The sequence below is a fragment of the Salvelinus fontinalis genome, chromosome 1 (genome assembly GCF_029448725.1).
Source record: "Salvelinus fontinalis isolate EN_2023a chromosome 1, ASM2944872v1, whole genome shotgun sequence".
NCBI lineage: Eukaryota > Metazoa > Chordata > Actinopteri > Salmoniformes > Salmonidae > Salvelinus > Salvelinus fontinalis.
The window spans coordinates 41,583,632-41,608,887 of NC_074665.1; the positions used below are offsets into that span (position 1 = coordinate 41,583,632).

At 41.1% G+C, this 25,256-nt stretch overlaps 1 protein-coding gene across 4 annotated transcripts; it reads left to right on the top strand.

Moving 5' to 3' along the window:
* The first annotated feature begins 14,195 nt into the window (after positions 1–14,195).
* On the top strand, positions 14,196–24,612 carry LOC129854516 (zinc finger protein 90-like). 4 transcript variants are annotated; one of them, XM_055921659.1, is made up of 4 exons: positions 14,196–14,469; positions 15,443–15,649; positions 20,279–22,397; positions 22,708–24,612. In XM_055921659.1, the coding sequence occupies exons 3-4, from the start codon at positions 22,208–22,210 to the stop codon at positions 23,664–23,666; spliced, it is 1,149 nt and encodes a 382-aa protein (XP_055777634.1). In that variant the 5' UTR covers positions 14,196–14,469; positions 15,443–15,649; positions 20,279–22,207; the 3' UTR covers positions 23,667–24,612. The 4 variants fall into 4 exon arrangements, with proteins under 4 accessions (XP_055777634.1, XP_055777645.1, XP_055777615.1 ...); XM_055921670.1 differs by having other exon boundaries at positions 22,735–24,612; XM_055921640.1 differs by lacking the exon at positions 22,708–24,612 and having other exon boundaries at positions 14,249–14,469; positions 15,440–15,649; positions 20,279–21,756.
* Positions 24,613–25,256: the final 644 nt, after the last annotated feature.

The window sequence follows — 25,256 nt, forward strand, 5'->3', positions numbered from 1 at the left end:
GTTACTTTACCCAAATGACATTTTATGGGTATGGCAGACAGACAAGAAGTCAGAGAAAGATACAGTAAGATACAGTATCATGGAGCTGCACAACAGCAAACCACTGTCCACTTAACATTTTATTACTTCTTCAAAAACAGTCTACTTTAGGCCAAAAAAGTTTAATCGATTTGTAACAGGGAACAACAGTCGAGCTTATTATATGGTCGACTGACCTTCAATTAGGCCTGCGCAATATAGGCCTATGCAAATCTCTTCATATGAGATTTTATTACAGGCATAATAGGCTAGGAGTAGGTATAGATTGAAATTATCGGCCTATGTAAACCATGCAATTATGCTTATTACCTTACCTGCATTCTTTCTGTAGGCTACCTCTGTATCATTGACATCCAAAATGTTTTGCGTATGGAGACAGCAGGTGTGTTTTTCTGCATGGGTTCTGTTGGCTACTAGATATTTTTGGCTGCATATATTTTCAGAAGGTGAAACGCCAAATCATGGCACAGCTGCTCTATTTGGATAGGCGGGGAGAAATTCAGTGCATCGTTGTCTTGCTTATCAGAAACATGCTGTGCCGGACACTATGGCATTTCAGGTGCGGTTATGGTCTTTAGGCCATAATTGGTATAGGGGTTGAATTGCCACATCAAATGTTTAGAATGTTTAAATAGTATATGATATTATCAATGCTCCAATATTGATTTAACGTAGTTTTATAAACATTTACGTACATACACTTGTTTTCACACCATGAAGCTAAATACACCCCTAGAAAACATATTGTAACAAGCCATGTCTGGTCATGGAATCTCCCCAATTTTTTTTTTTGTCTTTGGGATGAATCAGACATACTTGTTCAATAACCTACCCCTGGTGGCCATGGGGTGCTCAGTAGCGTCCCTCCCCCAGGTGCAATTTCTCCAAACTTTGATGATTTGTAAATCAAGAATAGATTAACATATCCAAACATTATTTGCCATGAAGTTCCTTAAGGGACCCTTTTAAAATAATGTCGGACCCACAATTCAAGCTTGAATATCAAGGACTGAAAAACACATTTCAAAAAGTGCACAACTTCAAACATTGAATTGGCATGTGGTGATGCAGTACACCTTTATTGAGGTATTAATGAAGGTAAATATAATTTTACATGTCAATTAGAATGAAATTGGTGAAGATATAATTGATATTCCTAACCCTAGGGTTAGGGGGGAAACTACAAAATACGCCATATTTGTAGTTCACAACTTCTGGTTTAGGGAACAGATGTCTTTTTTTGTTTTTAAATAGGCTACATTATTTATTTTTTAAACTAATAATGCATGAGCAAATGTATCAAAAAGTAATAATACAAATGTGACAGGAAACATGTGATACCTACAGGAAGTATCAATGTCACGTCACGCGACATAACTGTTCTGGAAGCACCACTGTGGTCACTAGTTACCACAGCCACAAAGTCATAAACCCTGCCGATTTCTACAATTTATCTTTTTTAAATGTGATTTTTAACCTAACCCTACCCTTAACCACACTTCTAACCTCATGTTTAACCATAACCTTAAATTAGGATCACATTTTTGTTTTCATAAATTTTTACAATGTATATATATACACTGCTCAAAAAAATAAAGGGAACACTTAAACAACACAATGTAACTCCAAGTCAATCACACTTCTATGAAATCAAACTGTCCACTTAGGAAGCAACACTGATTGACAATAAATTTCACATGCTGTTGTCCAATTTGTAAGTCGCTCTGGATAAGAGCATCTGCTAAATGACTTAAATGTAAATGTAAATGTGCAAATGGAATAGACAAAAGGTGGAAATTATAGGCAATTAGCAAGACACCCCCAATAAAGGAGTGGTTCTGCAGGTGGTGACCACAGACCACTTCTCAGTTTCCTATGCTTCCTGGCTGATGTTTTGGTCACTTTTGAATGCTGTCGGTGCTTTCACTCTAGTGGTAGCATGAGACGGAGTCTACAACCCACACAAGTGGCTCAGGTAGTGCAGCTCATCCAGGAGGGCACATCAATGCGAGCTGTGGCAAGAAGGTTTGCTGTGTCTGTCAGCGTAGTGTCCAGAGCATGGAGGCGCTACCAGGAGACAGGCCAGTACATCAGGAGACGTGGAGGAGGCCGTAGGAGGGCAACAACCCAGCAGCAGGACCGCTACCTCCGCCTTTGTGCAAGAAGGAGCAGAAGGAGCACTGCCAGAGCCCTGCAAAATGACCTCAGGCAGGCCACAAATGTTTTTTAAACAATTCAATTTGGTAATGGATATAAATCAAATGGATTAGGATCAGTTTCACTCTCAGGATCAGAGTTCACCCCTCCATTCACCAAGGCATGCTGAGAATAGTCTCAACATAGTACACAACTTCTTTACCCATGTCATCATTAGCATAACAACAATCAAAAAAATCTATCCATAATACATGAATAGTTTTTAAGATACTAAAACATACTCAAATCAATCAGTCAGTTTTAAAAATCATAATTCAAAACCCAATTAATTATCCAACCAAAATTTTGAAAGACATTGCTCACTGATTCACATTGGTTCTATCACACAAAATGTAAAACCCTCAATTTAACATACATCAACACTGGCAGAATGTACATCCATATAAACATACAATATATTCACCTTATGATTAACCCAACTAACTCTCTCATCAGGGTTATAATTACAGATGCAATGCATTCTTGGCCTAAATCACTATAAATGCAGCAGTGTAGACCTCCCCCATCAATCTGATACCCCAAATAACAATTTTAGACAATTCTAAATGAATTACTGGCACAGTTGACCAACCCCCTCCCTTCTCCGGCACTCAATCTTCTGGTGTCTTCTTTATTGTCTTCAGATAGCTTTACAGTTCAACGTGGATGGCCCATGATAATGTCCCAATTTCAATGTCTCACCTGAACCCCACCACAACTCATTATGTCTCGTCCATTTGCCAACCAGTATGCCAGCAATATGAGAGAAGTTTTGCAACGGATCTCTCTCCATGATCAGTCCAAGTGGACTTCTTTTTCACTCCAGAGAGAAAAGGCATTTGATCATTTCAACTGGATGCTGTACACCGGTTGTTGGTCTCTCGATAGAAGTGGTGCAAGACATGGCCATAGTGAACGCCATTTCTTCAGGTGGTTTTAAAGTCCATACCCTATTTGGTCAAATTCCCTTCCATACATCTAGATGCCATCTGTAGTCACAATCCATCATCTCGAGAAAGGACAGATCAGAACAACAATTCAGTTCAGTGAATCTTTGATTCAGCAAATCCAGACAAGCATTCAAGAAATCCAAACAAACGATCTACTGTATGACAAACTGTTACTACTACTAATATTCTTATTGCAAATCTCCAAAGCACATGTCAAAGGAAAAAAATAACATCACATTCTGTTGAAACAATTTTTCAAATTATCACACTCAACCTCATCGCACAGTCATAGGATCAGGAAATTATCCCGATCATCCAGCAGTCCCAATCTGGTGAGATGTATCAAAACAAAACAGAACAAACAATGCAACAATGCACTCCTTCATACATCACTCAATACATTTCTATGTATCACTCAAAGTGTATAAACTTCAATCCAAAAAAAAAAAAAAAAAGGTAATTCCCCCATTTTGACACATAATTCACACAGTGACTAATGTGTAAAAACAACACTGCAAATCAAATTCGAATTACTACCCTTAACAAAAATAAAAAAACAAATTGTACCCATAACTTCATAGTAAAAATAGACTAGAGACAGGTCTATCCTTCTCGTGGTCCTGTTAGATATAAAACTTCTCCGTAATTATCACCATTACAAATTACCTTCAAATCATCCTCCAATGTCTTTCAGCTTTCCAGCCGGGGTGATCAAAAATGTACATCGCTGTTGCCAATAATACGGGACCTGTTCAGCAGGGCACAACGTGTGACTAGGGTGGGCATTCTAGTTTCTTTATTTTAATGTTTTCTGTTTCTATGTTTTGGCCGGGTATGGTTCTCAATCAGGGACAGCTGTCTATCGTCTCTGATTGGGAATCATACTAAGGCAGCCTGTTTTTCCACCTTAGTTGTGGGTAGTCGACTTTGTTAGTGGCCTGTATAGCCCTAGTAAGCTTCACGTTCGTTTTTGTTGTTTCTTATTTTTGTTGGCAAAATTCATAATAAAAAGTAATGTACGCTCACCACTCTGCACCTTGGTTCGGTCATTTCCCTGACGACGAACGTGACAACGTTTAAAATAAGGTAATGTAGTTAAATGTTTTCTGTAGACGTAATTGTGTCAGAGTTGTACAATAATCAAACTAACAACATTTCAAAATTGAACAGTAACATGCAAGTGAAGTATGATTGCAATAAGTTTGTTTTTTGCTAAATTGTAGCAGTTTAGTGTCCTGAGAATTTTTCATGTTACTGAACCAAATATGAATATAAAGAAATTCTACTAACCCTGACTGCAGACTAACTTTGATAGTACACATGTAATAATATTGACAAACCAATATTCATTCTGTAGATTACAACAATTCTAGTGTCATGGAGGCGCACCTTGTTGTCCTCCCTGGTCCCATTGCATATTGACAGGTTACATGTATGATGTCTATGTTTATGCCATTAAAATTAATATCTGATTATATTGGATCCTAATACATAACAATGACTTGACAAACCAGGTATTAGGAACTGTTGAGCATTTATTAAATATTTGTCAAAAACAAAAACCTGCGTGGCTCAGTTGGTAGAGCATGGCACTTGCAATGCCAGGGTTGTGGGTTTAATTCACACCGGGGACCAGTACACTAAAATACAAAAATGTATGCACTCACTACTGTGAGTCACTCTGGATGTCTGCTAAATTACTTCAATTTAAATGTAAGAATTACGAATGTGGTTCCGAATTCTCTGGAACCCATATTTTCTGACTTCTCCCCCATGAGAACAGTGTGGCTGAGGGTGGAGAGTGAAGGCTCTTGACTGACTTTAAGGAGGCTTGGCCTATGTGCTAGTGTTGGGCATTCCGAGTATTTTGCGGTGAGCATGCTCATTTGGCTCTGTTCACGTAAAAGAGCCGGCTCATTTGGCTCCCAAATGTCTCTTCTTTCAAAATGCTTAAACATCGATCTAGATTCTAGAACCATGGGAGGGGGGAAAGTGGAAATATCCAATGTAAAGCCCCAAAAGTAGGCTACCATTGTCAGGTTTTGAATTTACGCACTGAAAAAAAGCAGTATGGACCAGATTGACACACTCTCTCTCCCCACTAGCCTATTTATTGTTTCAGCAATTATTTTGTAAAAAAAAAAAAACGTAGTAGCACTATGCAAATCAGAAGCCAAATGTACGTCTCTTTCACCGATGCTATTTGGCTCCCGATGTTAGAAAAGAACCGTTCAAATAGAGCCGTTCGTTCGCGAACGACCCATCACTACTATGTGCAGACCACCTGAGAAGCACGTGACCTTGACGCGCCAGCCTCTGTTGAAGACCATTGTTCAGCCCAAGAACTACATGTACTTTTGTTTTTAAGTGTCTTTGAGATTATCTGTAAAATGAAAGGCGCTATATAAAATAAATACAATATTAATATACAAGGACGAACACCGAGGGCACAAATAGTTATGTGTGCAATTGTGCAACGAAAGTATAGGAAATTACCGAAAATGCGATATGATTTCGATGCAAAAAGTCCTAACTTTTATTAAAAATAAGAAAATTATGTGCAAGTTTTGAAAAACACAGTGTTCATATTCATAACATTATATACGTAATGTTGAAATTTTGCAGTTTTGTTTCCTGGGTCACGGAACAACACATTTTTGGTGGTTGGCCCTTTGACTACTATTGCGGCCTGCTCTAAATCTCCAACTCAGTAGGTGGCAGTAAAACATTGGCTTTTTGCTACAATGTAGCAGCATAAAGACGATTGGCGTCAAGGCAGCAACATTAATGTCCCTACAGCAACATTAAGTGTTCCAGTTTTCCAATTTTTCTTTAAAAATAAAAGTCTATGGTAATACGATATTTGATCAAAAACGAGGGCTGATGGGTTTACGTTGTGAAGTTATTTTGTTTGGCTAATCATTTGGACCGACGGCCAAGATGGTGACGGGGATTCCCCCAAGGGCATAAGGCAAGGGTAAGTGGAGGAGGGTGTGTCCTTTTTCTGGAACGCAGTCACAATATGGTGTTATTTCTTGGATGACTGTGGTATAAATACCCAGCAGCCCTTTCTACCCCACCCATTCCATTGGTCCCAATGCAATACACTTTAGGCCTGTAAATTGCATAGTGGCTTATAGAGAAAAAACGATTATTTTTGCCAATGTAATGTAAAAGTTGGGTTTGGAATACTCAGTAGGGTCTGTAGAATGTATACAGTACCATTTAAAATGTTTTTACACACCTACTCATTCAAGGGTTTTTCTTAATTTTTGCTATTGTGTATATTGTAGAATAATAGTAAAGACATCAAAACTATGAAATAACACTAGGGATGCACGATATATAAGTAAGCATATCGGAATTGGACGATATTAGCTAAAAATGCTAACATTGGCATCAGCCCGATGTCTAGTTTAATGTTGATGTGCAAAACCGATGTCAAAGCTGACGTGCATACCTATATAATGTAGGTAGACGACGTAATGACACCACGAAAGGTACAGCGCTACAGAGAACAAAAACAGAAAAATACTAAGCGCACACTTCCAACAACAACACCATTCTGTATACTTCTGGCCCTTCCTTGGACACTGTGCTATCTAACCTCCAAACGAGCTTCAATGCCATACAACACTCCTTCCGTGGCCTCCAACTGCTCTTAAATTCTAGTAAAACCAAATGCATGCTTTTCAACCGGTCGCTGCCTGTACCCGCACGCCCGACTAGCACCACCACCCTGGATGATTCCGACCTAGAATATGTGGACATCTATAAGTACCTAGGTGTCTGGCTAGACTGCAAACTCTCCTTCCAGACTCATATCAAACATCTCCAATCCAAAATCAAATCTAGAGTCTGCTTTCTATTTCGCAACAAAGCCTCCTTCACTCACGCCGCCAAACTTACCCTAGTAAAACTGACTATCCTACCGATCCTCGACTTCGGCGATGTCATCTACAAAATAGCTTCCAATACTCTACTCAGCAAACTGGATGCAGTTTATCACAGTGCCATCCGTTTTGTTACTAAAGCACCTTATACCACCCACCACTGCGATCTGTATGCTCCAGTCGGCTGGACCTCGCTACATGTTCGTCGTCAGACCCACTGGCTCCAGGTCATCTACAAGGCTATGCTAGGTAAAGCGCCGCCTTATCTCAATTCACTGCTCACGATGGCAACACCCACCCGTAGCACGCGCTCCAGCAGGTGTATCTCACTGATCATCCCTAAAGCCAAAACCTAATTTGGCCGCCTTTCCTTCCAGTTCTCTGCTGCCTGCGACTGGAACGAATTGCAAAAATCTCTGAAGTTGGAGACTTTTATCTCCCTCAACAACTTTAAACATCTGCTATCTGAGCAGCTAACTGATCGCTGCAGCTGTACATAGTCCATCGGTATATAGCCCACCCAATTTACCTACCTCATCCCCATACTGTTTTTATTTATTTACTTTTCTGCTCTTTTGCACACCAGTATCTCTACTTGCACATGATCATCTGATGATTTATCACCCCAGTGTTAATCTGCTAAATTGTAATTATTCGCTCCTATGGCCTATTTATTGCCTACCTCCTCATGCCTTTTGCACACATTGTATATAGATTCTCTCTTTTTTTTTTCCCCCTACTATGTTATTGACTTGTTTATTGTTTACTCCATGTGTAACTGTGTTGTTGTCTGTTCACACTGCTATGCTTTATCTTGGCCAGGTCGCAGTTGAAAATGAGAACTTGTTCTCAACTAGCCTACCTGGTTAAATAAAGGTGAAAAAAATAATAATAATAATAATAATAAAAAAAACGAAACAAGTTCAGGTTGAGCAGTCATTTGAAAGAGTAAGAAAATTTCAGCCAGACAACTCAAAGGTGAAATCCCTTAACGCCAAGATAATGGAATTCATTGCCCTTGGCAGTCAACAGTTCTCTGTCATGGATGATGTTAGCTTTCGCCGTTTGGTCGATCACCGGTACACACTACCAAGTAGGCACTATTTTTCAGATGTTGCCCTACCGGAGTTACACAGTATTGTTGAAACGCACATCCCTGAGCTACTTGCTATGGGCGTCACTGCTATTAGATTCACGACTGACATTTGGACCAACGATGTCAGCCCCATGAGCATGCTGAGTCTGACAGCACAGTGGGTCGACGAGGATTTCGTACTGAGGAAAGCCGTATTGTATGCTCTAGAATCTGCTGGTTCTCATACCGCTGCTGCCATTTCAATGGCATTTGAGAACATGTTTGAAACTTGGAAACATGAACACACTCCTAGCTCCATTCGAACAACTGACGTGAGAAATAAGATAATCAACTGCGTCTGCAGCAGACGTGATATCCTCTGTCGTAGCATTGAAACGCCTGCTCAACAAAACTGCCGACACAGACCGTGGGGTTAAAGCAAAAGTACTCTACAAGAGGCTGTGAACAAGCGATTCGGTGGTATTCTTTCTGAGCCTCTTTACTGTGTCGCCACCATGCTCAATGCTAGGTACAAGGACTGCTACTTCGATGCAGACAAACAGGGTTTACGTGAAATGTTAGACACAGCTGGATAAGATGTAAATGGACACAGTGACAGTGCGCACCGAGGAAGAGAGGCCACGGACAGACAGAGCTGTAACTTCACTGCTTGACATATATGATGAAATCCTGGTTGAGACTGAACAAATTAACACGAAACAGCAAAGCAAGTATGTGAAAGAAATAGCTTTTGATTATGTTTTACTGTTAATGGGGACATACACTACCGTTCAAAAGTTTGGGGCCACTTAGAAATGTCCTTGTTTTGAAAGAAAAGCAAATTTTTTGTCCATTAAAATGACATTAAATTGATCAGAAATACAGTGTTAACACTTAATGTTGTAAATGACTATTGTAGCTGGAAACAGCAGATTTTTTAATGGAAGTTCTACACAGGCGTACAGAGGCCCATTATCAGCAGCATCACTCCTGATTTCCAATGGCATGTTGTGTTAGCTAATCCAAGTTTATAATTTTAAAAGGCTAATTGATCATTAGAAAACCCTTTTGCAATTATGTTAGCACAGCTGAAAACACTTGTGCTGATTAAAGAAGCAATAAAACTGGCCTTCTTTAGACTAGTTGAGTATCTGGAGAATCAGCATTTGTGGGTTCCATTACAGGCTCAAAATGGTCAGAAACAAAGACTTTCTTTCAAGAAACTCGTCAGTCTATTCTTATTCTGAGAAATTAAAACTATTCAGTGCGAGAAATTGCCAAGAAACTGAAGATCTCGTACAACGACGTGTACTACTCCCTTCACAAAACAGCTTAAACTGTCTCTAACCAGAATAGAAAGAGTGGGAGGCCCCGGTGCACAAGTGAGCAAGAGGACAAGTACATTAGAGTGTCTAGTTTGAGAAAGACGCCTCACAAGTCCTCAACTGGCAGATTCATTAAATAGTACATGCAAAACACCAGTCTCAACGTCAATAGTGAAGAGGCGACTCCAGGATGCTGGAGATTAAAAGATTAAGATGGGCAAAAGAACACAGACACTGGACAGAGGACCTCTGCCTAGAGGACAGATTTCCACCAGTCTAATGTCCATTGCTTGTGTTTCTTGGCCCAAGACAGTCTCTTCTTGTTATTGGTGTCCATTAGTAGTGGTTTCTTTGCAGCAACGCGACTATGAAGGCCTGATTCACGCTGTCTCCTCTGAACAGTTGATGTTGACATGTGTCTGTTACTTGAACACTGTGAAGCATTTATTTGGGCTGCAATCTGAGGTGCAGTTTAACTCTAATGAACGTATCCTCTGCAGCAGAGGTAACTCTGGGTCTTCCTTTGCTGTGGCGGTCCTCATGAGAGCCAGTTTCATCATAGCACTTGATGGTTTTTGCGACTGCACTTGAAGAAAATGTCAAAGTTCTTGAAATTTTCCGTATTGACTGACCTTCATGTTACTGTCATTACTCTTTGCTTATTTGAGCTGTTCTTGCCATAATATGGACTTGGTCCCCTACCCCTACCTTGTCACAACACAATTGATTGACTCAAACGCATTAAGAAGGAAAGACATTTCACAAATAAACTTTTAACCTTTTCACACGTGAGTTCCAAATATTTCTAATGGTCGCCCCAGCGTGAGTTGTTTTATGCACGTGATGTCAGAATGCACTCACTGTTCCAAAATGTGATGATTACGCAACAGGACAGTTAACACACACTACCTGCTAATTATCTATAGGCTATGTTTCAACTTGTCAATTTCTAATTATTTTCTATCAAGTTGTATTTTCTAACAACAGTTTGAATTGAGGTGTGTTCTGCCTCCTCAATAATTCATATAGAAGTAGTCCATTTCAGCGTTGCGGACAATGTATGTTTGAAGCCTTACCAAGCCAGTGAACTTCTCTCTTCCAGGAGAAGCCACCACACTTCACTCATGTTTGCGCAGATCAAGTAGGCAAATATTTGCGCAGTCTTGCAAGAATTTGAAAATTTTCTTGCTGGTGCTCGCTTTGCCTTCCTTGTTGTTTTCCTTACACATAATAACTTTGGACATGTGTGCGTTCCTATCAAAGTAAGTTCCTTATTTTCTCTATATTATGTTGTCGTTTCCACTGTAGGCGCATACAGTATGTATGTATGGCGAATAATGTATTACAGTTTTATTCCTATGTTTTCAATTACTGGTGACAAATGATGCATTCCGATTATTGCATATATTGTAATGGACACCTATGATGTGTGTAAAATACTTTTTTGAAGGTTGTACTGATTACAATGAGCTAAGCTATTTGCCAGCTATGTGTGGTGCCATGTTTGTTGACATTATACAATGCATCCTGGGTGTTACGTAATATGCCAGACCAAAGATGTTATAATGAGGTGAAGGAATGGTTCACTCATCTTTCGGGTAAACTTTCGGAAGTGAATGAAGGGAAGTGGATGATCGTATATGACACACCCCCTTCAACATGCATACTACAACCAGACCAAACTCATCTTGTCTCCTCTTATTATCTTTGGTTGATGGGACAAAAACAAGCATGGCGGCGCGCACAAACTACCCATCTGATTACTTTCGATTTCTAGTGTTTTACTCAATTATTTCGATCAATGGTGAGCTCACCCATGATGTCATTAATTTAAATAGCAATTGCTATTAGATAATTCATATTGTAGTTTCTGTCAGCCGAGAGTTATAAAAATATGACCGCTTGTGTTATGCCAATCTTTCCTCAGTTAGTGCTAGGACAAATGTAGCCTACATTACTCGGGTTTGGATGATTGTGTTATGATGTAGCTACTGCTGTGAATGTGTAAACATTGCATCCAAAAATGAACTGCTCACATTCTGGACATAACTTTGTAAGGACTGTGTTTGTGCAAAATGTTTCTGAAAAAACAGTGTGGCCAGCTCAAATGCTGATTGTGGCGTCATTCGAAACTGGACGTTCTAAATACCCGTTCTAATCACACCGGTTTGGTCATACTCTACAGGGACCACTGTAGAATGAACAGACTCGTGTGTTGGTACCTGTGAAAAGGTTAACAAGGCACACCTGTTAATTGAAATGCATTCCAGGTGACTACCTCATGAAGCTGGTTGAGAGAATGCTAAGAGTGTGCAAAGCTGTCATCAAGGCAAAGGGTGGCTACTTTGAAGAATCTCAAATATAAAATATATTTTGAATTCTTTAACACTTTTTTGGTTACTACATGATTCCATATGTGTTATGTCATAGTTTTGAAGTCTTCACTATTCTACAATGTAGAAAATAGTACAAATAAAGAAAAACCCCGGAAGGAGTAGCTGTGTCCAATCTTTTGACTGGTACTGTATATTGTGTTATTTTATGGGGCTCTGAATAATACTGAGTGTTGTTGGCCTTTTACTCCAGTCATTCTATTGGTCACAATGTGAATCACTATATGGAATACTTATTGGTTTATAGAGCGAAAAGTATTCTGGGTGCCACAGTAAAAGCATTGTAAGGAATACTCAGTAGCAGTGGAGGGTGCTCAGGGGAGGACGGCTCATAATAATGTCTGTAACGGAGCGAATGGAATGTCATCAAACAAATGGAAACCAAGTGTTTGCTGTATTTTATACTATTCTGCTCCAGCCATTACCACGAGCCTGTCCTCCCCAATTAAGATGCCACCAACCTCCTGTGCTCAGTAGTGTCTGTAGAATGTATATATGGTGTCATTTCATGTGGCTCTGAATAATACAGTGTTGCTGGCCTTTTACTCCACTTTTGAATCGTACTACACCGGCTCCGACGCTCGTCGGATGTGGCAGGGCTTGCAAACTATTGCAGACTACAAAGGGAAGCATAGCCGCAAGCTGCCCAGTGACACAAACCTACCAGACGAGCTAAATTACCTCTATGCTCGCTTCGAGCCAAGCAACACTGAAGCATGCATGAAAGCATCAGCCGTTCCGGACGATTGTGTGATCACGCTCTCCGTAGCCGATGTAAGACCTTTAAACAGGTCAACATTCACAAGGCCGCAGGGCCAGACGGATTACCAGGACGTGTACTCCGAGCATGCGCTGATCAACTGGCAAGTGTCTTCACTGACATTTTCAATCTGTCCCTGACTGAGTCTGTAATACCAACATGTTTCAAGCAGACCACCATAGTCCCTGTGCCAAAGAACACTAAGGTAACCTGCCTAAATTACTAGCAACCCGTAGCACTCACGTCTGTAGCCATGAAGTGCTTTGAAAGAAACCCTAGACCCATTCCAATTTGCATACCGCCCTAACAGATCCACAGATGCTGCAATCTCTGTTGCACTCCACACTGCCATTTCCCACCTGGACAGAAGGAACACCTAAGTGAGAATGCTACAGCTCAGCGTTCAACACCATAGTGCCCTCAAAACTCATCACAAAGCTAAGGACCCTGGGACTAAACACCTCCCTCTGCAACTGGATCCTGGACTTCCTGACGGGCCGCCCCCAGGTGGTAAGGGTAGGTAACAACACATCCGCCACGCTGATCCTCGACACGGGGGCCCCTCGGGTGCGTGCCCTGTCCCCTCCTGTACTCCCTGTGCACTCATGACTGCATGGTCAGGCACGACTCCAACACCATCATTAAGTTTGCAGATGACACAACAGTGGCAGGCCTGATCACCGACAACGATGAGACAGCCTATAGGGAGGAGGTCAGAGACCTGTCTGTGTGGTGCCAGGACAACAACCTCTCCCTCAACATGATCAAGACAAAGGAGATGATTGTGGACTACAGGCCCGAGCACCATTCTCATCGACGGGGCTGTAGTGGAGCAGGTTTAGAGCGTTAAATTCCTTGGTGTCTACATCACCAACAAACTATCATGGTCCAAACACACCAAGACAGTCGTGAAGAGTGCAGGAGACTGAAAATATTTGGCATGGGTCCTCAGATCCTCAAAAGGTTCTACAGCTGCCTAACTGGTTGCATCACTGCCTGGTTTGGCAACTGCTCGGCCTCCGACCACAAGGCACTACAGAGGGTGGTGCGTACGGCCCAGTACATCACTGGGGCCAAGCTTCCTGTCATCCAGGACCTCTATACCAAGCGGTGTCAGATTGTCAGATTGTCAATTGTTAAAGACTCCAGCCACCCTAGTCATAGACTGTTCTATCTGCTCTTGCACGGCAAGTGGTACTGGAGCGCCAAGTCTAGGTCCAAAAGGCTTCTTAACAGTTTCTACCCACAAGCCATAAGACTCCTGAACATCTAATCAGATGGCTACCCATACTATTTGCATTGTCCCCCACCCCCCCCCCCTTTACTCTGCTGCTACTCTCTGTTTATTATCTATGCATACTGTAGTCTTTTTAACTCTACCTACATGTACATGTTACCTCAATTACCTTGACTAACCTGTGCCCCCACACATTGACTCTGTTCGCTACTGTTATTTTACTGCTGCTATTTAATTATTTGTTATTTTTTACTTTTTCTTAACTGCATTGTTGGTTAAGGGCCTGTAAAGTAAGCATTTCACTGTCAGGTGAAATGTTGTATTCGGCGCGTTTGAGAAATACATTTTGATTTGAATGTCGAAAGGGACTTTTATTTTTATATTTTATGACCCGGAAGTATTTCATTTGTGCTGCTGACGAGACGATGATCTGACAAATGTTGTTTATATCCAATCTTTCTCTAATATGTTGTTAAATGTCCCCGTCTAGAGATATCGAATCAAGAATCTGGCGGACACCCTAGCACAATAGTCGGTTTCTGATTAACTTGCATTTCAGGCGGATTCCATGCTCGAAGGAGTGAGAGGAGAAATCAAATGGGTAAGGTTCCATGAATCGTATTTATCCTTGTACGTTATCCGTCGTGAAAATGTAATGTAAATATCTGTCATTAACCACGTTTCGATCCACAGTTTTTATGCGAGGAAAGTCCCTTAGTATAAAAAAAACGCTGTGGAAGTTTTCGTGTAATGTTATAAATGCCGACAGATATTTTGTTTTTTTGACATTGTATCTTTTTGTGTCGGTAAAATTCATTATGATGGAAATGGCGGTGGAAACGCCTTTATGCGCAAATGTTGATATAACCATGATATCGAAGTACATTTGGAGTCACGCGATGATATGGTGTGTGGTCCTCGCACTAGTACGACTCGGGAAACCATACAGTTTATTAAGATACATATGAAATAAGTTACGATGAACTTCACATGGTGGTGAAAGTGCACGGTGTTGAGCTTGATGCTGCTTTTCAATTAATAAAGAGGTTATTAGTCTGGGGACATGATGATCGATGCTTGACAAATACAAATAGTATCGCTCTTATCCATAATAACTCATCATGTAGACTAGACAATCCGCACAGCCTACCCACATTGTATTTGCGAGCTGTTGGCTATAGAGCGCAAGTGCCAAGACCAGAGTAGGCACATTTGCTATTGTGACAAAACTATCGGTAGAGTTGAAAATGCGATTGAAACACATTGAACTTTAGATATTTATTCGGTACATGTAAATGTTGTGTGTAATACGTCATCACGCACTGATTTTAAAAAATCCGCAATAAATCCATTTGGTGGGAAAATGGGCATATTTTCTTTATGCGCGTTCTAGAATATTCGCATGAAAACCTAGCCTTGGAAGTCTTGCACTCCATTTATTGCAACATTGTTGCTTGAACAGAACATATGTAGCAGTTGCATTGTTTCATTCATGTGATACATTTTACACCACGTTTTAACTGTGTATTTCTAGTGCTGATTTGTAAGAGTTTTGCACCTCATCTATTAAGCAGATGGAAGCCTTCGAAAGATGTCTAAAATTGAGCGTCTGAATGCCCGTGTGGCGAAGCTACTGACGGTGGCGGTGCATGAGGTTCTGCAGGTGGTTAAAGAGACTGTGTCAGAGTACCAGGAGAACACGGCCAGAACTCAAAGAGAGAATGAGAGTCTGAGGAAAATTCTGCAGGAACTCCAGGATAAAATGAAGAGAGAGAACACAGGTGAGTCCGAGTAGTAAAAGTCTATGCTAGGCGATGTTCCCTTGCGCACTGTACTCTAAACTAGGTCTTCCACCTCAAAGCCACAAGAGGATTTTGACACCCACCATCTCAGATTATGAAATAGTTTCTGTTGTTAAACAGATATTAGCATTCCTGCAACATTATTTTGTTTAAATATACTTTTGAGCTCTTAGAAATTAAGCAAATTGATGGCACCCAAATTGTTAATTTAAATTTATAGGATTCATATAATATTCAATAAATATAATACCTAGCATCTGATTTTGACTTTTTTATTTTACAATGAGTAAGAATCCAAAGAAATTGTCAAAAGTCACCCACGGACCCTCAACACCTCACACCAATCCCACCCCAAGAACTAGTATATTGTATCAGTTCTCTCTGTCTGACATAGTATGAAGTTGTTAGGTTTATGTCATGTCCTACATCCTGATATTACAAGGTTCTGACCACTAGGTGCAATTAGGTGATAGCTGTGACCCCCCCCCCCCCCCCCCCCCAATGTTAAAGGGATAGTTACACCAAATTTCAAAATGATGTTGGTTTCCTTAACCTGTAAGCAGTCTATGGACAATGTGTGACAGAAATCCATGCTTTGGTTTTGTTGTCAAACGTTTCAAATGCTAACTTTTTAGCATTTGTGGCTCATCTAATGCAAGTCAATGGTACCTAATATTAGCATTTTTACGCTTAACACCCTAATCATTATAAAAAAGTATCTACAATTTGATTGTGTAACTCAATGATGTTAGTTATAGATGATTTGGATATGAAGTGTGAAAATGCGAATATACAGTTGAAGTCGGAAGTTTACATACGCTTATGTTGGAGTCATTAAAACTCGTTTTTCAACCACTCCACAATTTCTTGTTAACAAACTATCGTTTTGGCAAGTCAGTTAGGACATTACTACTTTGTGCATAACAAAAGTAATTTTTCCAACAATTGTTTACAGACAGATTATTTCACTTAATATTCACTGTATCACAATTCCCGTAGGTCAGAAGTTTACGTGCACTAAGTTGACTGTGCCTTTTAAACAGCTTGGAAAATTCCAGAAAATGATGTCATGGCTTTAGAAGCTTCTAATTGGCTATTTGACATCATTTGAGTCAATTAGAGGTGTACCTGTGGATGTATTTCAAGGCCTACCTTCAAACTCAGTGCCTCTTTGCTTGACATCATGGGAAAATCAAAAGAAATCAGCCAAGACTTCAGAAAAGCAATTGTAGACCTCCACAAGTCTGGCTCATCATTGGGAGCAATTTCCAAACGCCTGAAGGTACCACGTTCATCTGTACAAGCAATAGTACGCAAGTATAAACACCATGGGACCACACAGCCGTCATACCGCTCAGGAAGGAGACACGTTTTGTCTCCTAGAAATGAACGTACTTTGGTGCGGAAAGTGCAAATCAATCCCAGAACAACAGCAAAAGACCTTGTGAAGATGCTGGAGGAAACTGGTACAAAAGTATCTATATCCACAGTAAAACGAGTCCTATATCGACATAACCTGAAAGGCCGCTCAGCAAGGAAGAAGCCACTGCTCCAAAACCACCATTAAAAAAGCCAGACTACGGTTTGCAACTGCACATGGGGACAAAGATTGTACTTTTTTTTTTATTGTACTTTTTGGTCTGATGTAACAAAAATGTAACTGTTTGGCCATAATGACCATCGTTATGTTTGGAGGAAAAAGGGGGATGCTTGCAAGCCGAAGAACACCATCCCAACCGTGAAGCACGGAGCTGGCAGCATCATGTTGTGGGGGTGCTTTGCTGCAAGAGGGACTGGTGCACTTAACAAAATAGATGGTATCATAAGGTAGGAAAATTATGTGGATACATTGAAGCAACATCTCAAGACATCAGTCAGGAAGTTAAAGCTTGGTCGCAAATGGGTCTTCCAAATAAACAATGACCCCAAGCATACTTCAAAAGATGTTGCAAAATGGCTTAAGGACAACAAAGGCAAGGTATTGGAGTGGCCATCACAAAGCCCTGACCTCAACCCTTTAGAAAATTTGTGGGCAGAACTGATAAAGCGTGTGTGAGCAAGGAGGCCTCCAAACCTGACTCAGTTACACCAGCTCTGTCGGGAGGAATGGGCCAAAATTCACCCAACTTATTATGGGAAGCTTGTGGAAGGATACCTGAAACGTTTGACCCAGTTAAACAATTTATAGGCAATGCTACCAAATACTAATTGAGTGTATGTAAACTTCTGACCCACTGGGAATGTGATGAAATAAATAAAAGCTGAAGTAAATCATTCTCTCTACTATTATTCTGACATTTCACATTCTTAAAATAAGGTGGTGATCCTAACTGACCTAAGACAGGGAATTTTTACTAGGCTTAAATGTCAGGAATTGTGAAAAACTGAGTTTAAATGTATTTGGCTAAGGTGTATGTAAATGTCCGACTTCAACTTTTGGTACCATTTACTTGCATTGGATTTGTGCCACAAATGCAAACAAGTTAGCATTTGAAATGGTGGCCAGGTAAACAACCAAAGCAAGGGTTGCTGTCATACTGTTATAAAACCAATATGTAATTTGGGTAAACTATCCATTTAACAAAAATCACATAATAGCAGAAACAGCACTATCTAGTGGTTAGAATCTGGAAATATCAGGACGTAGGATGGGACATAAACCTAACAATTTCAATTACTAATTTATCTGAATTGGGGAAAAAACATCACCAACTTCACTGAGAATACATTACATAGAATGAAGAAACAATACTCCGAGCTGCAGCTCCATACTATTTGTCAGCCATAGAGAACTGATACTGTAGATCTGTTTTTGGGGTGTGATTAGTGTGGTGTGACCGTGGGTGGCTTTTGACCATTTCTTTGCATTCCTCATGTCTTACTCATTGTTAGAAGAAAGTTGGGTCCAAATAGGATGTTAGGTACTATATTTATTGACTTTTTACAGTGCCTTCAGAAAGAATTCACACACTCCTTGACTTATTACACATTGGGAAAAGGGGGATACCTAGTCATTGTGTTACAGCTTGAATTCAAAATGGATTAAATGCTTTTTTTGAAAGCATGTTTTCAGAAAAATTTTGCACATTTATTTCAAAATTAAATACAGAAATATTTCATTTAGATAAGTGTTCACACCCCTGAGTGAATACATGTTAGAGCTGTAATTGCTGCCAAAGGTGATTCTAAGTCTTTCTGTGTAAGTCTAAGAGCTTTGCACACCTGGATTGCACAATATTTGCACATTGTTCTTTTAAAAATTAACTAGGCCACTCAGGAACATTCAATGTCGTCTTGTTAAGCAACTCCAGTATATATTTGGCCATGTGTTTAGGTTATTGTCCTGCTGAAGTTTGAATTTGTCTCCCAGTGTCTGTTGGAAAGCAGACTGAACCAGGTTTTCCTCTAGGATTTTGCCTGTGCTTAGCTTTTATTCCGTTTCTTTTTATCCCCCAAAAAACTCCCTAGTCCTTGCCAATGACAAGCATACAAATAACATGATTTGATTTGGGATTTGATTTGATGATTTAGCCACCACCATGCTTGAAAATATGAAGAGTGGTACTCTGTGATGTTTTGTGTTGGATTTGCCCGAAACATAACACTTTTTGTATTCTGGGTATTTTTTTGCACACTTTTGTTTTGTAGTACTACTTTAGTGCCTTATTGCAAACAGGATGCATGTTTTGGAATAAGAATAAAAAAATCTGAACAGGCTTCCTTCTTTTCACTCTGTCATTTAGGTTAGTATTGTGGAGTGACTACAATGTTGTTGAACCATCCTCAATTTTGTCCCATCATAGCCATTAGTCTCTGTAACTGTTTTAAAATCACCATTGGCCTCATGGTGATATCACTCAGCGGTTTCATTCCTCTCCGGCATCTGAATTATGAAGGACGCCTGTGTCTTTGTAGTAACTGGTTGTATTGATACGCCCATCCCAAAGTGTGATTAATAACTTCACCATGTTCAAAGGGATATTCAATGTCTACTTTTTTTTATTTTTAACCATCTACCAATAGGTACCTTTCTTTGTGAGGCATTGGAAAAACTCCCAGCTCTTTGTGGTTGAATCTGTGTTAGAAATTCACTGATTGACTAAGGGACCTTACAATTATCTGTATGTGTGGGGTACAGAGATGAGGTAGTCTTTCAAAAATCATGTTAAAGACTATTATTGCACACAGTGAGTCCAAGCAACTTATGTTACTTGTTAAGCAAATTGTATATTCCTGAATGTATTTAGGCTTGCCATAACAAAGGGGTTGAATACTAATTGACTCAAGATTTCAGCTTTTCATTTTTTATGAATTTGTAAAAATGTCTAAAAACATAATTACACTTTGACATTATGGGGTATTTTGTGCAGGCCAGTTATTACAATCTCTTGCTGAAATGGCATGGAATGACCCAACCCTAACAAGCTCCAGGGGCTAGCCTCTTGTTTGGTCTCCAGGAGATTGAGAACAAACTAAATACAGAAAGACACGTTTACATTTCACAATGGACAAATAAAATGGTATTGCTTATGACCATCAGCTACCCTCCCCCAGTCAATTGTCTATTACCTTGCTATAAGCCAATATGCATCTTGTTCATGTTCACAGGTGCTGTGCAGACTGTGACTGTCCAACTTGAGCTGCAGAATTGTAAGCAGGAACTTTCCCTGGGGGAGGACACTGAACTCTTCCCGTCTGAAGAGGAGTTGACAGAGATTCTCTCTCCAGAGCCACATGATGAACTTACCAGCGAAAAACCCTTTGGAGCCCAAACATTTGGCTTTCCTCCTATCAGTTTGAAAAAGAAGAACAGGTCGTTCCACTCAGCGTGTGGCCCAAGGAGCTTGCTGCCCGAGGAACGACCAGAAGCGACCACACAGATCAGAGAGTTGGATCTTAAATCTGAGATAGGACATGATACACATGTAAAGGAACACCACACTCTGGTGACTGATACTGCGCTGTCAGAAACACTATTGAGTCCCATGAACTCTACTCACACCGTTTCAAACTCACTTTTCCCAAACGATTCCCCTCAGGCCTCTCAACCACTGCTGACTTTTGAGGAGATCAAACCAGAACCTGAAGTGGAAGCGTATGTCACATATTCAACACCAAAGCATTTTTATGACTGTGCAGGCTCAAGCCACATTTTACCCCAGACCCAACTCAATCGTGACCCTCTTCAACCTAACTCAGAGTCTTATGAACTTGTGTACTTCCAGCCAAACCAAAATTGCTCAGGGGAACCATTTGCATTGGGAAACAATGCTGAATCGGCATTGGACCGATTTGAGGAACAGCACAATACCCTCCCGTTTAGGAAATCTTTTGGTGGAGCAGGAGGGTTGAGAATACTCCAGCGACATCTCGGTAGTGAAAAGCGCTACTGCTGTCCTCTGTGTGGCCGGTGCTTCAGTCACGCTGGTGATTTTAAAAAACACAAGAGGGTCCACACTGGTGAGAAGCCATACTGTTGTTCTGTGTGCGGAAAGCGTTTCAGTCAGTCAGGCTACCTAAAAATACACCAACGGTACCACACTGGAGAGCGACCGTATGGCTGTACCCAGTGTGGGAAACGCTTCAGTCATTCTAGTAATTTCAAGAAGCACCAGCTCACTCACCTAGGATCAGTGCCATAATGTATGAGAATATAAGGGATCTTTGACTGAGAACTATGACATTCTGTTCATTTAGAGTTGGTCAGATTAAGTGTATGGGGAAAATGTTCAGGAAAGTGAAAGGATAATATCTAACAGGAGAGAATTGCTTACTATGTTTATGAAATAATTCATAATCTTTGTTAGGGTTTTCTGATGTGGACAATATTGTGAAAAGCTGGTATTGGTGCTGAAAATGTCAAATCTCACTGGTAGAATTAATGCCCAAGACCACAAATGACTGTATTATTCCTGACAATGGTGGTGTGGGTCTGGGAATCTTCCTATTTGGTATTTACTACAAGTAAACCTCTACATTTGATTAGAATGTGTGTAATTCTTGTCATTTTGAATAAACAAATATTTTTCTCCAAAACAAAATGTACGTACTATTACATGTATGTGTTAATAAAATATATTCCACTGTTGGGGCTACATGTAATGTAAATGTAAATGAAAATGACTGTCAAAGTGAAATACGAACTTGAGGGCGCGTCCGTTCTGGCAACCGCCCCTTTACGTGACTTGCGGAAGTGACGAGCCCTGTGCTACATCAAAACAGTTCAGCAGTTATCCACAAATGGAGACAGGTGAGACATTTTATGTCGAACTTGCATGTTGATCGCTCAGACGACGACGAAGAAGAAACATCGGAGCCAAAACAGGCATTGATGTAGTTGGAAGCTAACGTTAGCATGTCAGAGCATCTGCGTGTTAAGATCTGTAACCTTAGCAGCTAGTTAGCTTACAACAGCCACCATTGGACGGTCATCGATGGCTTCAAAGTAAGCCCTGCCCTGCCTTTTTACATGACAAACTTGGACGTTCTCAGAATCATTCACTGTACTTTGTAGTCCTGTAACCTAATTTGTAAATCATGTCGAAAATTGAGCGTCTGAACGCCCGTGTGGCGAAGCTGCTGACGGTTGCGGTGCATGAGGTTTTGGAGGTGGTGAAAGAGACTGTGTCTGAGTACCAGGAGAAAACAGCCAGAACTCAGAGAGAGAACTTGAGTCTGAGGAGGAGACTACAGGAACTCCAGGACAAGATGAAGAGAGAGAACACAGGTGAGATTCAATGCTTGTTGTTGAAGTAGTAGACCTAGTTGACTGTAAAAACGAGGGCCTGACTCTTTCTGCTCTGAGTCTATTTTGTTGGGTTGCTCAGATGAGACTGCTATCAAGTTGTTGGGGGTAGTTTTCCTCAAGCACATGCAGCAGAAACTAGGTCTAATTCTGATGTTTAGATAGTCCTTTGTCCTGTGGGGACAGATGAGAAACATTGTTGAGATATGCCTGATCAAATGAACACAATCAACAATTGTTACCCTCTGTGGAGTTTGTTGTGGTTTTATGATACCATCTTTGTCTTTGGCAGCTCAACAGTCTGCCACTGCTCCCACAGCCATTTCAGGTAAAGCCGAGCAGGATGAGGGAGGCGAGGGCAGCCCCTGGCCGAGGCAGCAGGACCCAGAGTCTACACAGCACGAGGACAAACCATTGCTCGCCCAGAAACCGTGGAGGAGACTGGAGATAGAGTACAACAACTCACTGGAGCTAGACCACTTGGAGGACTCCGAGACTGAGTGTAATGTCACACTAACGTTAGCTGAGCGTAGCGGAGCGCCTCCCGAGAGGTTGTCACAGGTGACAGAGGCAGCCCTGACTGTATACATGCCTCATTCTCTGTGTGACGCCGACCTAGACTCCATGCACACAGGACATATGTCCTCCAACATATTACCCCTAAGCCATCCCAGCTCTCCTCCTCACCCAGGTCTGTTCTCGGGTGAAATCAAAACTGAACCTGAGCACTTGGATTATTCCTCTGCCCCCCAAGAGACCCCAGACCAGAACCCATTTTTTGAGTGCGATGACTCGAATAGTAGCGCAACACATAATCACAGTGCCCCGGAACCCATGCAGAACAACCCGGAAATGCACGGCATAGTGCACTACATCAACGCAGAAGGTCTAAATACCTTTGTGGACACGTTTCCCTTCACATGTCACCCAGAGTTGGTCCAGGACGCCAGGCGACAAAACAGGCCTCTGCTTAGGCGTGAGGAGAGCCACAGCTGCATCCTGTGCGGGAAGACGTTCAGCCGGATCGGGAATCTTCGAATCCACCAGCGTTGTCACACAGGGGAGAAACCCTACTGCTGCCTGCACTGTGGGAGACGCTTCAGTCACGCTGGGAACCTGCAGAAACACAAGAGGGTCCACACTGGGGAAAGACCGTATGGCTGCCAACAGTGCGGCAAGACTTTCAGTCAGTCCAGTCACCTTAAGAAGCATCAGAGAATTCACGTTGTTAGGCATCTTAGTGTTGAATAAAGTTTCAGACTTTCAGATTAATTGTCCTTGAATCAAAAGTGAAGTGCAATTGTTGAACTTTGGCCTGTTTGTATGGATGTTGGGGTGATTTGTGCTGCACCACCAAAGCGTAGTGTGGCACTTACTTACTACATGGTCACAAGGTATAATGTAGACCACACTTTTTGTGAGTGAAATTGGGACTAGTTTGTGTAACAGTGTTGTCTGTCCCTCTCCATGCCCAAACTTGGGCTCAAACCAGGGACCCTCTGAACACATCAACAACTGCCTCCAAAGTATCATTAACTATTGTTCCACAAAAGCTGCAGACCTTGCAAAGCATGGGAAACAACTACTTCAAGGTCTCAGAGCAGCTGACCTCACCGATTTGAACGCTACTGGTGCACGCCGCTAACTAGCTAGCCAAATTTTACATTGGCTGTACTCAACCCACTTTGACCTCCTCCGGACAAAGCCCAACTGAGTGATCCGGGTCAACAGCATTAATGTAACAGTGTTGCTTCCGTCCCTCTCCTTGCTTGAACCAGGGACCCTCTGAACACACCAACAACTGTCACCCACAAAGCATTGTTACCGCTGGTCACTCCATAAAAGCTCCAGCTTTTGCAGAGCAAGGGAAACATCTACTTCAAAGTCTCCGAGCGGGTGATGTCTACTAGCGCGCACCGCTAACTAGCTAGCCATTTCACATCGGTTACACTGGGATCAAACCAGCAACTGGCCTGTAGAGCCAACAACGTGACTACACTAACTGCATTCCCAATAGTCAACTCATGGAAGTGTTTGTAAAACGCTTACCAAGGGTAAGGTTAGATCATTACAATGTGAGTTATCTTAATTGACATAATCAAGCATGGATCAATACACGCTATATGGACTGACAGTGTGTATGCAGCATGTGTTTCATAGATAAGCTGTTCAAATAAATGTATAATTGGTTGTGTGACAGCATTTGATACTTACTTTCATTGGATAGTTCACCCAAATTACAAAATCACAGATTGGTTTCCTTACCCTGTAAGCATAATGTCCTGTGGTTTGTTTAATTGATTCTCCCCTTAAAATGCCCCTAATTTTAAAAAGTTTGACAAATTCTGAGTCCATTGGAGTGGATCAGCTTGACCAAAGTGAGGTGTAGAATCACTGATCTACATAGTAGATCATAGTATTCCCTACCAAATAATAGGCTTTGTACAATTAAGTTTTGTAGAGCTATGCTTCCACTGGCTTAGGCGATCCCACAGCCAAACACTCCCCACACAACCAGACATTGATTGATTGGACACAGCTAATGTCAACTAGAAAAGGACGTTTTAGTAGAAACTTTGTGCGCTTGCTCAGCTGGCTGAAAGTATTATTATTAATAGTAGTGGAAGAGGTTAACATAGTGAGATATCTTCCAAGAAAAGATGTGGGTGGCAGGTAGCCTAGTGGTTAGAGCGTTGGACTAGTAACCAAAAGGTTGCAAGATCGAATCCCCGAGCTGACAAGGTAAAAATCTGTTGTTCTGCCTCTGAACAAGGCAGTTAACCCATTAGGCTGTCATTGAAAATAAGAATTTGTTCTTAACTGACTTGCCTAGTTAAATAA

Coding starts and splice junctions, on each gene's coding strand:
- LOC129854516 (XM_055921640.1), top strand. Junction 15,650..20,278: donor AATGAAGAGAGAGAACACAG/GTGAGTCCGAGT, acceptor TCATGTTCACAG/GTGCTGTGCAGACTGTGACT.